This window comes from Aulonocara stuartgranti (assembly GCF_965226115.1).
Source record: "Aulonocara stuartgranti genome assembly, chromosome: 12".
In the NCBI taxonomy this organism is placed as follows: domain Eukaryota; kingdom Metazoa; phylum Chordata; class Actinopteri; order Cichliformes; family Cichlidae; genus Aulonocara; species Aulonocara stuartgranti.
This window is the reverse complement of record NC_138948.1, coordinates 18,512,302-18,526,284: the sequence shown is the minus strand read 5'-3', so window position 1 is coordinate 18,526,284 and position 13,983 is coordinate 18,512,302. Positions and strand designations below refer to the sequence as shown.

Genomic DNA, 13,983 nt, shown 5'->3' with positions numbered 1-13,983 from the left:
TCTAACGGAGACCCAAGTTTAGTGTAGTTTAACTTTTTATCGTCATTGTACTTTGCACAATAGTACTGTGGTGGATTTTTGTATGATAACTATGTAACTATATACACTATATATCTATGTGCACTGAACATATATATTTTAACTTTCATGTAGAGTCTTAAGCACAAGACATTTTGCTTCACCATGGTATATTAAGGTGGTACAGTAACAGGGCAGTTAATGTAAGGGGAGAGTTGTCCTGAATAATTTACTCTCCGGTAACCAACCTTCCCTAATACACACTCAACGTCTTTCATGCAGCACAACCAAAACAGTAACATTGTAACAGAGATCCTGAACACATCACGATAAAATACACACACACACACGCACACACACAGAGAAGTGTTTTAAGAACCTATGTAATTATAAAATAAGATTGTGAAGATTTAATAATTAGGGTTAATGTGTGATGTTTGACCGTGTCATGACCTATTGTGATAAGCCAAATCGAAAGGGTAGTCAGAGTCCTGACTGGCCTTTGGCCTAGACCTTGGCCGCTACCTGACCCCTGCAGCTGTGTTTGGCTGGAAGGCGGGTGGGAAAGTTACCCAGCAGCAGGGGGCGGGGATACGGGTCCCTATATATTAGGGGACCAGTGGACACCCCCAGTACTTTTTTCCCCTCTGCTGTTTCTCCTTGTCCGTCTCAGAGTTGCTCTACTGTCTGTGCTCAAGGCTGTACACCCCGGGGTTTTGCTTTGCTTGCTTTCTGCTATGTAATTCTCTTGCTAGATTTCTGTATGTATTTTTCCTGCTGTTCATATGATTCAGTGTATTAAACTCTGTTCCAAGAATTCTACTCTTTTCCAGAGCATCTCTTGATTTTAATTGGATATAAAGAGGTTGGATCTCCACATCGTTGGTGGGAGAAGGTTATCAGGATGGCTTCAAAATCTGCGACCACAGTACAATGAAACTGTAGCTCTGTAGTTTACAAAATGAAGCGACTGATATGATGAGCTCATCAGAAACATTTTGCTAAGCTCAAAGATCAAATAAGTCTTGGTTTTCTACAAAAGGGTGATTCGCCTCCTCCTGGCTTAGGCTACTTCCACACTGGCATTTCAGACCAGCACACTACATCTGTCTTTTAATGTCATCGATGAGTATAACCTCCTTTTCAGCAGCTTTTCCTGATACATCTTACAAAGATTGTCATATTTAAAATGAAAACATCTATACTTGAAATAACTACCTCAGTGTACTTTTTTCCTTAAAACTCTAACACAAGTGAAGCTACAGTAACTCAAATATGTGTGTTACAACATTAAGTCATTACATTAGACATACTGTAGCGCTACCTTGTGGTGAAAATGATAATTTTACATTTCTATTTTACAGATATAAAATACTGATCTTGATTTTAGAAACCACAGACCTGTGAGGATGATCTGAGACGAGGGAAGGGTGTTAGCAGGAGCGATCCTTGGCATGGGCCGACTTTTGTTGGCACTGGGTGGCTGTAAAGGTCGAGGCAGAGCAAAAGTCTGAGTTTGCTGTACAGAAGTGGCAGCCAGAGGAGCCACGGTTTGGAGATGGGATGGGTGACCTGGCGCTTGTGCAGATAAGGTGCTATAATCCGAGCTGTGGCTGAAGGTGGTGGCAGAGTCACTCGGCGTGACAGAGGAGGCTGTGTGCGTAATCACAGATGCCGCTACAGTCTCATCCAAGACTGAGGTGTTGTTCAAGGGTGAGGTAACCATGGGTGCTGCTGAGGCCATGTCCTGACCTGGAAGGCACTGTACCAGAGGATCATGTGATAACGGCTGAGCGACAGAAGGAACCTGACCACTGGGCGCCACCTGCCCAGGGAACAAGGACATGTAGTTGTGCGCATAGACAACATCGCTACTACCGCCTGACTGACTGGCCATGGGAGAGGGGACAGACATGGGGCTAGAAGGGGAGATGGGGTTGGTTGTCAGCTGCATGGAGGACATTAACTGGGCCTGGCAAGGGATGAAAAGGAAACAAGCACACTTAGTAAAATATGACACAGAGCAGACACACTTCTGTGGTTTATGACAGTAAACAGACTGTATGATGACACATCTGTTATACCTGCTCTTTAACTAACGGTAGTAAAAGTTTCAGGAGTGGATCCATGATTTATAATACTAAATATTCTGAATAATTAATAACTGACCTCACTGCTAACTGATCCTGTACCTTAATTTTCATTTGAAGTTTCTACTTTATTGAAATTTTTATTTTAAAAATATTTTCACCTTATTTAGATTTTTGATTTGCTTCATACTGAAGTTTATTTTTGAGCCACACTATTTTATTCATTTCACAGGTCATAGTTTTAACAGAATTATTAAGTGCTGTACCAAAGGATTATTTATGGAGTATTTAAAGTGTAGTACGTGTCCTGTCTTCAAATACTGGTTTTCTAAAGTCAATTACAGTGAAGTACAGTGACAGGACTATGACAGTGTGCATATATAATTGTCAAACAAGCTTCTTGTTTTTTTAAACAAGTTCACTGGACACTTTATTAAGTACAACTATTTCAGAATGAGGAGGAAAAGTGATTTAAGTAATTTTGAACGTGGCATCGATGTTGATTGCTCTGAGTTTTTTTAAAAACTGCTGACCTGCTTGGATTTTCCCACAAAAACATCTGTAGGGTTTACAGAGAATGATTAAAAAGGTAAAATATCCAGTTAGCAGGAGTTCCTCTGGGTGAAAATGTCTTGATTGACGTCAGAGAAAAATGGCCAGATTGCTTTAAGCTCATAGAAAAGCAACAGTGACACAATACCCCAAGGTATACAAAAGAGCATTTCTTAGAGCAGCTGGTCTGCAGCAGAAGACCATCATATAGACTCACCAATATGAGACAACAGAAAAAAAACATGTTGCCTAAGCTTTGATTTCTGCTGCAACATTCGAGTGGTTGGGTCCAGATTTGAGGTAAGTAACATAAAAGCAATGATCTATTGTCTATCAGTGGTTCAGGCTGGTGGTGGTGGTGGTGTACACTTTGTACCGACTGAGCACCGTGTTACGTCCCTCTGCAGCTTTTAATCGTCTCAGTGTTTTCAGCTGGTGCTAATTGGCCACACCTAGTCAGGTGTGGATAAAAGCATACCTGAGGCAAGCTTTCCGGCAGTGCACTAGTCTTTGCCTTGGTGGCACCAGCCATTTTAGCCAACCTGGTTTTCCATTTTAGGATGAAACCTCTTCTCACCCACACTCTGTTATTCATCTCCTTTTTTAAATATCACAGCCACCAGATCTCCATAGCACTGGTGGTTGAACAGGAGTTTCACATTATGGATGTGCAGCAACTCTGTGACACCTTCATGTCACTTTTGAAAGTGTCTGCTGGTTCAACCAGGTTCAGGTTTCACGAACGCTGCATATCTTTTTCATGGCTATGATGAGCCTTTATACTGTCTGAGTTGCTAAAATTCATACAGGGACCCAGAAACAATTAACCGTGGACCCAAAAGATACACATTTTTTTCACTAAAGCCAAGTCATGGCTGATTAAAAAACTTTTGAGAAACTTCAAGGAGGAAGGTATGAAAAAAAAAGCCAAATATTCAGAGCTATTTAGAGTACACAATTTTATTGAAAATTTTATGAATTAAATGTTAATCAGTTTGAGCAAGTCATGTATGAAAGTGCTGTGTAAACAGTTTAGTAATATTATTATGTTACTTCATTGTTTTTGTCTAACTACAGTAAGGCAGAAAGTTGGTGGCAGACGTGGGAGAAATACAAAGAAATTTTAAATCTAAGACAATAAAAAAAAAAACTCTCCTTGAACAGACTGTTTTTATGGTGGTGTGTGTTAGGGACTGAGCCTTGGATCTGTGTTTACCTGTGACTGAGAGCTGCTGCTGGGTAGAGGGGTGACAGATGATGCAGTGGGGGAAACAGAGGGGAAGGCGGGCTGACGGAGGCTGTGAAATAAGTCTGGAACAAGAGTCTCTATGTTAGCTAGAGGTTAGTAAAACCACACTACTTTTTGCGTTAGGCTAGGTCAACTGCTGTAGCAGAGTTACTAGAATATGTGTGCTTGATTTCTGTACAGTGTGCACTATTAGTCTGTGTCAAGTCCTAATGCAGCTGTGGGTGGTGCTTTACTGTTACCTTGCAGTGGATCAAATGAGTCCATGAAGTCCAAGTTAGGCTGTAACGGGATGAGTCCTGGTTGGATCATGTCAGCATTCCCTGCATGAGCTTTGGACAGGAGAGGCAGAGTTATGGGGAGTAAGGGCCACGGCATGGCTGTGTTTATGCAAATATAAGAGATCCAGTTCCACAAGCATATCTTTTCTTGATTTTCTTACCAATCTCCCTCGGATTAGGGAAGGGTATGGGCTGGTGTGAGGCCAGCGTAGAGAACAATGTGTCTGTAAACTCAGACATCAAAACGTCCATATCGAAAAGGTTGTCCATCTCCATGGGGGCAGGCGCTTCAGTAATCATACGACGAGTCACACAGCGTGCAGCGGCCTCTTCATCCTGATAAAAGGAGACACGGAGCATGTCTGGAGAGACTTCCCCAAACAGGGATAACTGCTCCTCCGGCCCCTTTGAGCGTTCAAAATGCAGTAACCACACCAGTTAGCAACACACAAGCATGCAGCATCACGTAGTATTGTGAACTCCTCATTTACATGAACTGTGCAAAAGTTTGATGGGAAATTTCATTTTATGCATTTTAGATGTTTGGTTTTTTTAAACGATACAAGCTACAATTCAGTCTTTTAAGTGAAGCCTAAAAGATTAACCTCGATCTACATTCAAGCAGGCTGCTAATTTATTTATTTATTGTTTACATTTACTTTTCCATGCTGTCAAACTCAAGACTGACATCATTACTCTAGTCCAATCATTTTCTTCTATGACCCAATCAGCTTGCTTCCTGCATGCTTCAGATCTCAGTGCTCTTCTGTCATTGTAATGTCAGACTCGCATTCATGCACTTCCACCTCCCCCCGGTGTCTCAGAGCCCCATCAAAGCTTCCATTTCCCTCTTCACCACCATCAGTCTCTAGATCTTAGAGGATCCTGTCCAAACTCCTGTCACTGCTGGGTCACTGCTCCGCTGTTCCACAGCCTAATCACTAAATAGCTTTTATTCAAATTCTGTATCTCGTAAATCATTTGAACTTGTCCGAATGATCCCTCCATACTGAATACTTTTTCAACACATAAAAAGCAGCTCAAAACATCCATCCGTCCATTTTCTTCTGCTTATCCGGGGCCGGGTTGCGGGGGTAGCAGCCCAAACAGAAAAGCCCAGACCTCCCTCTCCCCACCCACCTCCTCCAGCTTGTCCGGGGGAACACCAAGGCGTTCCCAGGCCAGCCGAGATATATAATCTATCCAGTGTCCCCTGCCCCAGGGCCTCCTCCCGGTGGGACATGCCTGGAAGACCTCGCCCAGGAGGCATCCTTGTCAGATGCCCGAACCACCTCAACTGGCTCCTTTCGATGTGGAGGAGCAGCGGCTCTACTCTGAGCCCCTCCCAAATGGTCGAACTTCTCACCCTATCTCTAAGGGAGAGGCCAGCCACCCTTTGGAGGAAGCCCATTTCCGCCGCTTGTATCCGTGATCTCGTTCTTTCGGTCACTACCCACAGCTCGTGACCACAGGTGAGGGTAGGGACATAGATCGACCAGTAAATTGAGAGCTTCGATTTTACTCTCAGCTCTCTCTTCACCACAACAGACCGTCTGTCGAGCTCTCACTCCCTTCTCCTGTCACTCGTGAACAAGACCCCAAGGTACTTAAACTCCTCCACTTGGGGCAGGAACTCGTCCTCGACTCAGAGTGGGCACTCCTCTGTCCTCTGTGAACATTGTTCCCTCGCTGATATAGCCTGCATTATTTTGGCTTCATCTTTGAAACGGAAAACACATTCCCATCCCATTCCTTCTTTTCTCAGCAACAGGCATGCAATGGCCAGCCCCCAAAATAAGTCACCACCTGGATGTAACTACACAAAAAGCCAAGAGTCTTCCAATAATTGGATAATTACTGCAGTGATTACTATGTTTCAGCTTGCAACATGTTATTTGACTGTAAATGATGCAGCGATTAGCTTCTCATTTCTTAAACAGCCACGTTGAAAAATCTATCCCATACTCATGGAAATTGTGTTACTCCATTTCAGCCAAATTATTGTCCTAGATCAAGCAAAGAAAAAAACTGAAAAGGGTAAAACTGAGTTAAATACTGTCTAATATACTATTAAATCAAAAGAAATCCTGAACAATCATGTCTGGAAAAACATTTGGAGAAATTAAATCTTAAAAAAGTAAATAAATAAACATTAGAAGTCATTGATATGTTGATAACAGTAAAAGTAACAGCATTTCCACACATGATGAGAAGAGAACTAAAGGGACTGAAATTAAACAGCTGTGCAGCTTCGAGAAAACCACTAATTAGTGAGACTAACTGGGAAAAAAAAAAAGACTTCATTTCGCTATGGAGCACAAACATCGGACTCATACCAATACTAGATGAAGCAGGGTAAGAAGAGAAATGGCTGAAGTAATGCATCCATGATCCCTAGTGGAGGTGGTGTTGTGATCTGGGGTTGCTCCGGTTGTTCAGGCCTATTTAAGCAATGTTTTAGGTCAGCTGACTACCTGAATATACTGAAATGCCATGCTCACTGAACCAGAGAGTGATACGGCTGTAAGTCATACCACCTTTAAGCTCAGGGTAATAAAGCTTATTGCTGTATGAATGTGTGTGTGAGTTGAGCACTCTGCGTCATTAGGAATGTGCTATACAAATACGAGTCCACTTACACATATGAGCAGACATTCACAGCACTATAAGCTGCCACTCGAATCGCATCAACACAAAACCTTTGTTGGTGAAAAATTCATGCAACTGTTGATAGAAATAAATGCCCTGAGATTATTTACTGAAAAGAGAAAACGGCTTATTAAAATGTCACCATGGCAAATGTGTGCCGTCATTAAAGCTACAGGTAGTCAAATAAAATATCAGTTTGTATGACTTTTGACTGGACACTGTACGTCTTCACGGAGGAAGTACTGAGGACAGATGAGTGGGGTTTTATATCCATATTCACTCACATCAAAACAAAAATAAAATGTTTTAGGCTCCACAAAGAGCTCAAATTTTATCATGAACTGCGTCTGGGATTGCATGAAGGAACAGAAGCTGACATAAACCCCCAGAAAAACAGTTGCTGTTTTAAAGTGAATGATCACTAACACCAAATACAGATTTTATTTTGGGCTGAAGTTTGAGTAAAACTAATAAACAGGTTCATTTTCTTTAAAGCTCCGCTTTAAATTTAACACCTCAAACTTTTGCACAGTGCTGAATGGGTGAGGATGCCACCATACCCGGCATGTTGGTCCTTTCACATGGTTGTGTGATGACATCACACAACCACATCCATTTATAGTCAGCATTACAGCACAGGTAGCTGCTCCAGTATTCTCCTGAACCATAGGTTTGACACTCACACCTCGACATCAGCGCTCATGTCTAAACTCCACAGTTTGTTAAAGTGCCCTGACACTGTTAAGCAGTGGCTGGCAGGTGGATGGTTTTCTTCAGTTAAATTAAGACAAAACTAAAATAATTATCTTTGCACAAGAATAATGCATGTCTGGGATAAATGAGACACCTGGACCTCTTGGTTATTTGGCAAAATTCTGTTAGGAACCTTGGCATAACGTTTGATTCTGGTTTTACTCAGAATGTGAGTTTATGTGACCAGTTGTTTGTCTGCTTTGCTAATCCAGCCAGAGGTCCTGCTCTGCCTAAACAGTGGCTTTCCCACTGGATTATAGAAGCCATCTCACTGGTGTACAGCACCAAGAGTCTTGCTTTGCCCCAGGGTGTGAGAGTTCATTCCACCATGGGAATGGAAACATCATGGGCTCTTTTTGAAAGGACCATGATATTTGTGCTGCAGCTAGTTGGGCATTACTTTTGTTCAGTTCTATCATTTGGATGTCACAGCCCCTTTGGTGGCTCATGATGTCCTTTCTGCTGGGTCTACCACACGCTAAAGCGCTGGCGGTCTGATTCTAGTTCGGTGGCTGCTCTGTGGGGCGTGTAGAAATGTTCCATACCTGTGTGCTGTACCTAGTGAATCAACTGAATCGAATGAAAGGGAATGAACGGTTATATCTATAACTTCTGTTCCCTGAAGGAGAGGAACAAGGTACCGCCACGCAGCTTGGCTCGTTGAAGAGCGGATATCAAACTGAGGGATGGCTGTGATGACTGGGGGTATGTGTGCAGGTGTCGCGACACACATTTTGTCGTGCACATCGAGAAGTGCACGACTGGCGGAAATGATGGGAGAGGTGACAATATTCCACATGCCGGGTATAATGGGACCCTGAATGAGTGAGTGAGTGAGTACATAGTTTTACAAGCTAAATTAGATGCACACAATCATAAGTGCCTTGTATGCATAGTCACAGATGATCTTCTAAGTACAAATAATTTCAAGTTGACTGGGTTAGTGTGGTTTCATTTCATCAGTATCAATATCTGGCTGAACAGATGTTAGATGTTGACACTAATGATTATGTTAATATTAACGTCTTGTTAGTGACCTAAGCATGTTGCAATGCTGCATACCTTAAGTAAGCTCGAGAGGTCGTCATCCTTGTGTTTCTGTAGCTATAAAAGAGTTCACAAGTTCAACATTAAATAAATATTTATGCTTTATGGCCAAACAACATGTCTACTAAAATTTCTCAGCATCTTTGTAACAGAAACAATGTTTCAGTAAAACTATACTGCACCCTTTTCTTAAAGTATGTTCTCCATTTGTGGTATTCTCTTATGACAATTTCAATTCTTCTTTTCCAGCATTTCCCCTCTGCAGCGATGGCCTGGAAAAGAGAGAAGGCAAGAGATAGGAACTAAAACGAAGCCTATGAGAAGCATATGGTACAAAGAAAGGAAGCAGGAAAGGAAAACAAACATCAATTTCAAGAAAGTGGTTTGAGTGTCTGGACAACTGGATGATTTCAGTGAAAAGAAAAAACAAGTCTCTGTGCATCTCACAATGATCACAACTTCTTCATCTTTACCTCAGGACGAGGGATGTCCAGGTCCATACTTCCATCAAGTGGTGTCACAAAGTGACAAACAGGATTCGATCTTTTCTCCACATCTGGGGTTTGAAAAATAACTCAAGTTTAAAATAGAGAGTTGGATTTTTCCATCTTAGAAAAAGATATTTGCAGAATATGAAAAAAAACAAGCAACATAACAGGTATGTACAGTTAGGGTTCCCATACATTCATCATGCACACGAATGTCAAGGTTATTTTGGTCCCCTAATGACTTCTTCAAACTGCTATTTTTCCAGGGTGGAATGATTGTACTGCATACATCTCTGGTGATTTAAAAACAGAAAACAAAACAAACTAGAATACGCTCATTTCTAAACGACTGCGTCTATATATTTACCCTTTTCTTTTTCCACCGTAGAAAAAGAAGAGTTCAACGAATTGACCAAAGGCCCAAAATTGCTTCAACATTTATACCCACGATGAGTGGATGTAACATTTTGACTACAACTGCAAATGAAAGCTTCATTGTTAAAATAAATAGCTCTATTTGTTTAGTTATAACTCACCCAGCTCAGAAACACTTGACCCAGATTTAGTTTACTTAGTGATGTAAATGAAAGTTACTATTAGTCACTTCCACAAATCTAAGGTCACCTGTGGTGACCTTAGATTCACATCAAAGTGTATTCAAAGTGTATTTAAGACATGCAGTTTTCAGTTTTAAGTCAGCTATCGCCAGGCTGGTATAACTTTGAAATATATTAGCCAAAACATAGTGGCTCAGCTTGCAAAACATGGATTATAAGTGTAGTCCGTGTGCTTCTCTGTTTACTTTTCATTTTTTTCTAGAATTAGGTTTACTGCATGTCTGGAAAAGTGGCTAAGCCTCTGCTGTAGTAATGACTTTCAAGAAACATCTTCACATGTGATAAAGTATTATATCAGAAGGACCACAAGTAGCTATTTATAAACACAAATAGAAGCTTGAACTATAATTTCAGTGAGAAAAGCATGCTGACATGTCCTAACCATGATACTAATAGTCCATTCCAACAAAGCGTTTTTAAAAGCAGTATTCAGGTCAGTACATGTCCCACAAAATGTGTAAAAGATTTCAACAGTGATAATAAGAGAGGTTGATTACAGGTTTCTCCAAACCCCTTCACTCTGCTCTCACATTGCTGGATCAGCCTGTGTATGAAAGGATACTGGAGACAGAAGATCAGAAACTGTCTCTAAGATCTATTATGGTGGAAGTAAGACCGGCATGACATCCTTTCCATTCCCTTTAGTATCATTATTAAGTGCATATCTCATCCTATCCTGTATTTCTTTGTTGTTTGTAAATGGCTTCTAATTTATCTGGTATAGCAAGAGATTTTTATGAAGCCCATCAAACACATACTGCTGATTCCACACTTCCTGTGCTCTGACCTGATTTCCCCCCAGGATCTAAAGTCACATGAAAAACAAAGTTTTCACAGGCTCTATGCAGTCCTGTGAATAACTATACCCTTACTGCTTAGATAGCTTTAAGAAAGGAAGGCACTGGAAATCAAATGCACTTGATTAATTAACTGATCATCTGCAAAGCTCACCTGGAGCATTCAGGTGTATATTAACATAATCCCACAAGGGAGATGTCCCAGAAAAAAGTCAAACAATAAAAATAAATAAATAAATGAATATATATATATATTTTTTAAAACACACAAAAAAAACCTCAAGCCTACATCTCAGACTCTGCAGGCTTCAGTTAGCATGTTAAATGTTACATTTAGATCACTTCAAAAGCACTGAACAAGCACAGCTTGTTTGGAACGGTTGCCAGGAGAACTCCTCTTCTCTCTAAAGGAACATGTCAGCACAGCTTGCAAAGTTTGCAAAATAAACCAAACACAGACACCTCACACTAACTGTCAGAGTGCATTCTTGATACAAATGTGAAGCCATCTGTTCAATAGCTAAAGCTCAGCTCAAACTTGGAATTGAGGTTTTCCAATGGCCCAGTCAAAGTCCAGACATCAACCTGACTGAAATGATGTGCCAGGACCTTAAGAGAACTGTGCATAAATGAACGCCCGCAAAACTGACCTGAAACAACATTGTGAAAAAAAAAGAAGAAAAAAAACAAAAGAGCGGGCCAAATTTCTTCACAATAATGTGAGAGGCAGATAAATTCACATGTAAAACAAGTACTTCAACATAGAGCTGCTAAAGGTGGTTCTACGAGGCACTAAATTATGGGTGTAGTTAGTTTTTCAAAGCCTTTCATGTTCCTCCCCTTCTTATGCATATTGTTTTAGATCTTTATGCAGTTAAGTTGATAAGTTCAGTGCTATGAGTAGACACAACACTGCTTAATCCCTGGAGTTATATGCCTTTTTTATGCTTTAGTGTCATATATAGCAGCATTAAGTCGGTTAATAAAATTATCTCTTTGAAAAGGGTGAGGTAGAATTAACGGACTGAAAAAAAAAGCAGCTGCTGTCCACAGAAAAACTTTGAAAGACTTTTAAGCCTGGAGAACTACTGCTTAAGACCACTTTAAAAAAAATTACACAAAGGTCCAGAAGCAAAACTTAAAGAAATGAGGAGTGCCTCTAGACTTCCACAGTACTGTATTAGGCTTCTTAGTCAATCATTTTGTGTTGAATTCTTTTTCTTTTAAACATACATTTATTTCCACTTTAATTAGCTGAAAACCAATTAAATAGGAGTGAAACTAAACATACCTGGTGCAAAATTCATTTGGGAAGAAAAGAGCTATGCAGTTAGAGAAACTAAGAGCAGCACATCAAAAGAAACCGCAAAACAGTAATCACTTCTAAAAATAACTGGATTCTATGATTGATTCAAATTGTGTTACACTGAAGGCAATGTTTAATTAAATATTAACCAAAAACAGTCACTTTCACATTTTGTGTATGAAATGAAAAGCACTGTGGAACTCTTACATTGGATGTACCAGGCTCGCCATATGGCGTTGTTCAGGCGAATCTTGTCTCTCCAAAGCAGTTTTAGCCCTTTGAAGTTCTTCCACTTTGGAGACACCAACTTACCACTGAAAAGGAAAGAAAAACATCAGTGAAATAACTGTAAGACCAAACCAAAACCTTTAAAATACTGTAAGAATAACCTGCATTAGCAAATCACAAACAGTTTTTTTCTTTGATTAATTGATCATGCACACGTTAATCACGTATCTTTTTCAGGTGAAATGATCACAGGTTTTTTTAAAGCCTAATAGTGATACTTAGAGGCTATACTGATCCAACACCCATCAATTAGTAAAAAAGTAAGGGAGCACCATCCTGTGACAGGAGTTATGTGTCTGACGAAAGAGTTTCACCAACTGTGCGGCCTAAATTTGGCTAATTATATTTGAACAGAGGTGGGCCGCAGGACAAAATGTAAATAAATAAAAATGTATAATCACATTAAAAAAGGTGTGAAAATAAACCACATGTGTTGTTCGCCTGCTCAACCCGTGACTTATGTCTAACCACAAGAGCGGGAAAGCAAAGGCAGACAAGAAAAAGGAAGCCTGTTTAAAGTCATGCTTGAGTTACAAGTTATACAACAAGATGATGGCACTGCTCCTGCTGCTTACGCAAACAGTAACATCACTAATACACAGACACACACACACGTCGGTAATGTTGAGACAAGTGAGCACTGGAGGAACTCATCTGTATGTGCAGGTATGTGTACAGCATGTGCGCTTAATGATTACATCACAGTAACGGTTCTGTCTGTTCAGTGTCACATAAAAACAAGATGGGAGAGTCAAACAATCAATGATAAAAATCACTGACGCTTCGTGGACTTAAGGGGTGCAGGTGTACCATTCTGATATCCGAGTGCTAAATTGTAAAAAGACTGACCATTAAATTAAAAAACAACAACAAAAAAATTTCCAAAGCGCCTTAACGAGGAAATGTTTACTACAATCCAAAGGGGTTGGCTCACAGTTTCCCATCTTTCCATTCTTCCTGTCAAATTTTACAGTCTGTCTCTCTTGACCAATTCTTTTCCTTTCCATCATTTGTTTGTTTATTTACTGTACTGAGTATTATTTACTGTACTGCACACTGTGTGAGTCTTTTGGAGCATATACAACCGTTTCAATGGTAAATGCCCTTTTGCTGAAATAAACCCTCATCACTTACAACAAAAACAACAGAACAGTAACTGTATTTTTAAATAATCAGGGCAAAGGAAATCCTCTGAGCAACTGGCACCTCAAACATAGCTGTAAACAGAAAACTATGAGTACGGCCACTATTACTATAATGTACCATTATAGGGACCATCTTTAAACCTTCTTCTTTAAATCTGCACAAAAGCACTGCTTTTATGCAAACATACAATCAATAATCCTATTTATTGATTGTAAGTTTGCAAATTCTACCTTTTCAGAATAACAAGGTGCTTTATTTATCTGATTTAAGTATTGCATGGAGGCATTATCTTGTAATAAGAGCTGCATGGAACAACTGGCAATTGAGTTATAGTGATTGTCAATTAATTTTATAAATCCCTGCTCAGGCATAACTGCTCAACATTGTCTGGATCTGTAATTGAACTGGAAACTTGAGATGCACAGTTTACACGAATAATTGACATATTTTTGGCTTTAAAATGAATCAACTATTGATGAGAAATAAATATTTTTAATTCTGAAGCACTTATGTGCTACACATATGATGATGGCACAGAAATCAGATTTTAAACTAAGGCAAATTTTGATGTACAGGCCTGAGCCAGGGTCATGGTGGGGGTGTCCTGTTCTTTTAATCTGATATGTCACCAAGTCATATAAACTCATTTTATAAAACCACCAGTCTGCTGGCTATGAAGGAGAATGCTAGTTTTAAGAGCCTTCT

At 40.1% G+C, this 13,983-nt stretch overlaps 1 protein-coding gene across 2 annotated transcripts in view; it reads right to left on the bottom strand.

Moving 5' to 3' along the window:
- The window catches only part of mlxip (MLX interacting protein), a 28,448-nt gene that overhangs the window by 11,624 nt on the left and 2,841 nt on the right, over positions 1 to 13,983 (bottom strand). Inside the window, exons 2-9 of one of the 2 annotated variants that reach the window (XM_082553980.1) lie at positions 12,052 to 12,158; positions 9,110 to 9,192; positions 8,819 to 8,908; positions 8,652 to 8,693; positions 4,349 to 4,592; positions 4,149 to 4,238; positions 3,877 to 3,971; positions 1,420 to 1,990 (exon numbers count right to left, since the gene is read on the bottom strand). In XM_082553980.1, coding sequence (XP_082410106.1) covers positions 1,420 to 1,990; positions 3,877 to 3,971; positions 4,149 to 4,238; positions 4,349 to 4,592; positions 8,652 to 8,693; positions 8,819 to 8,908; positions 9,110 to 9,192; positions 12,052 to 12,158 — 1,322 coding nt within the window. The remainder of the gene's footprint in view (positions 1 to 1,419; positions 1,991 to 3,876; positions 3,972 to 4,148; positions 4,239 to 4,348; positions 4,593 to 8,651; positions 8,694 to 8,818; positions 8,909 to 9,109; positions 9,193 to 12,051; positions 12,159 to 13,983) is intronic. The other variant, XM_082553981.1, reaches the window with a different exon arrangement.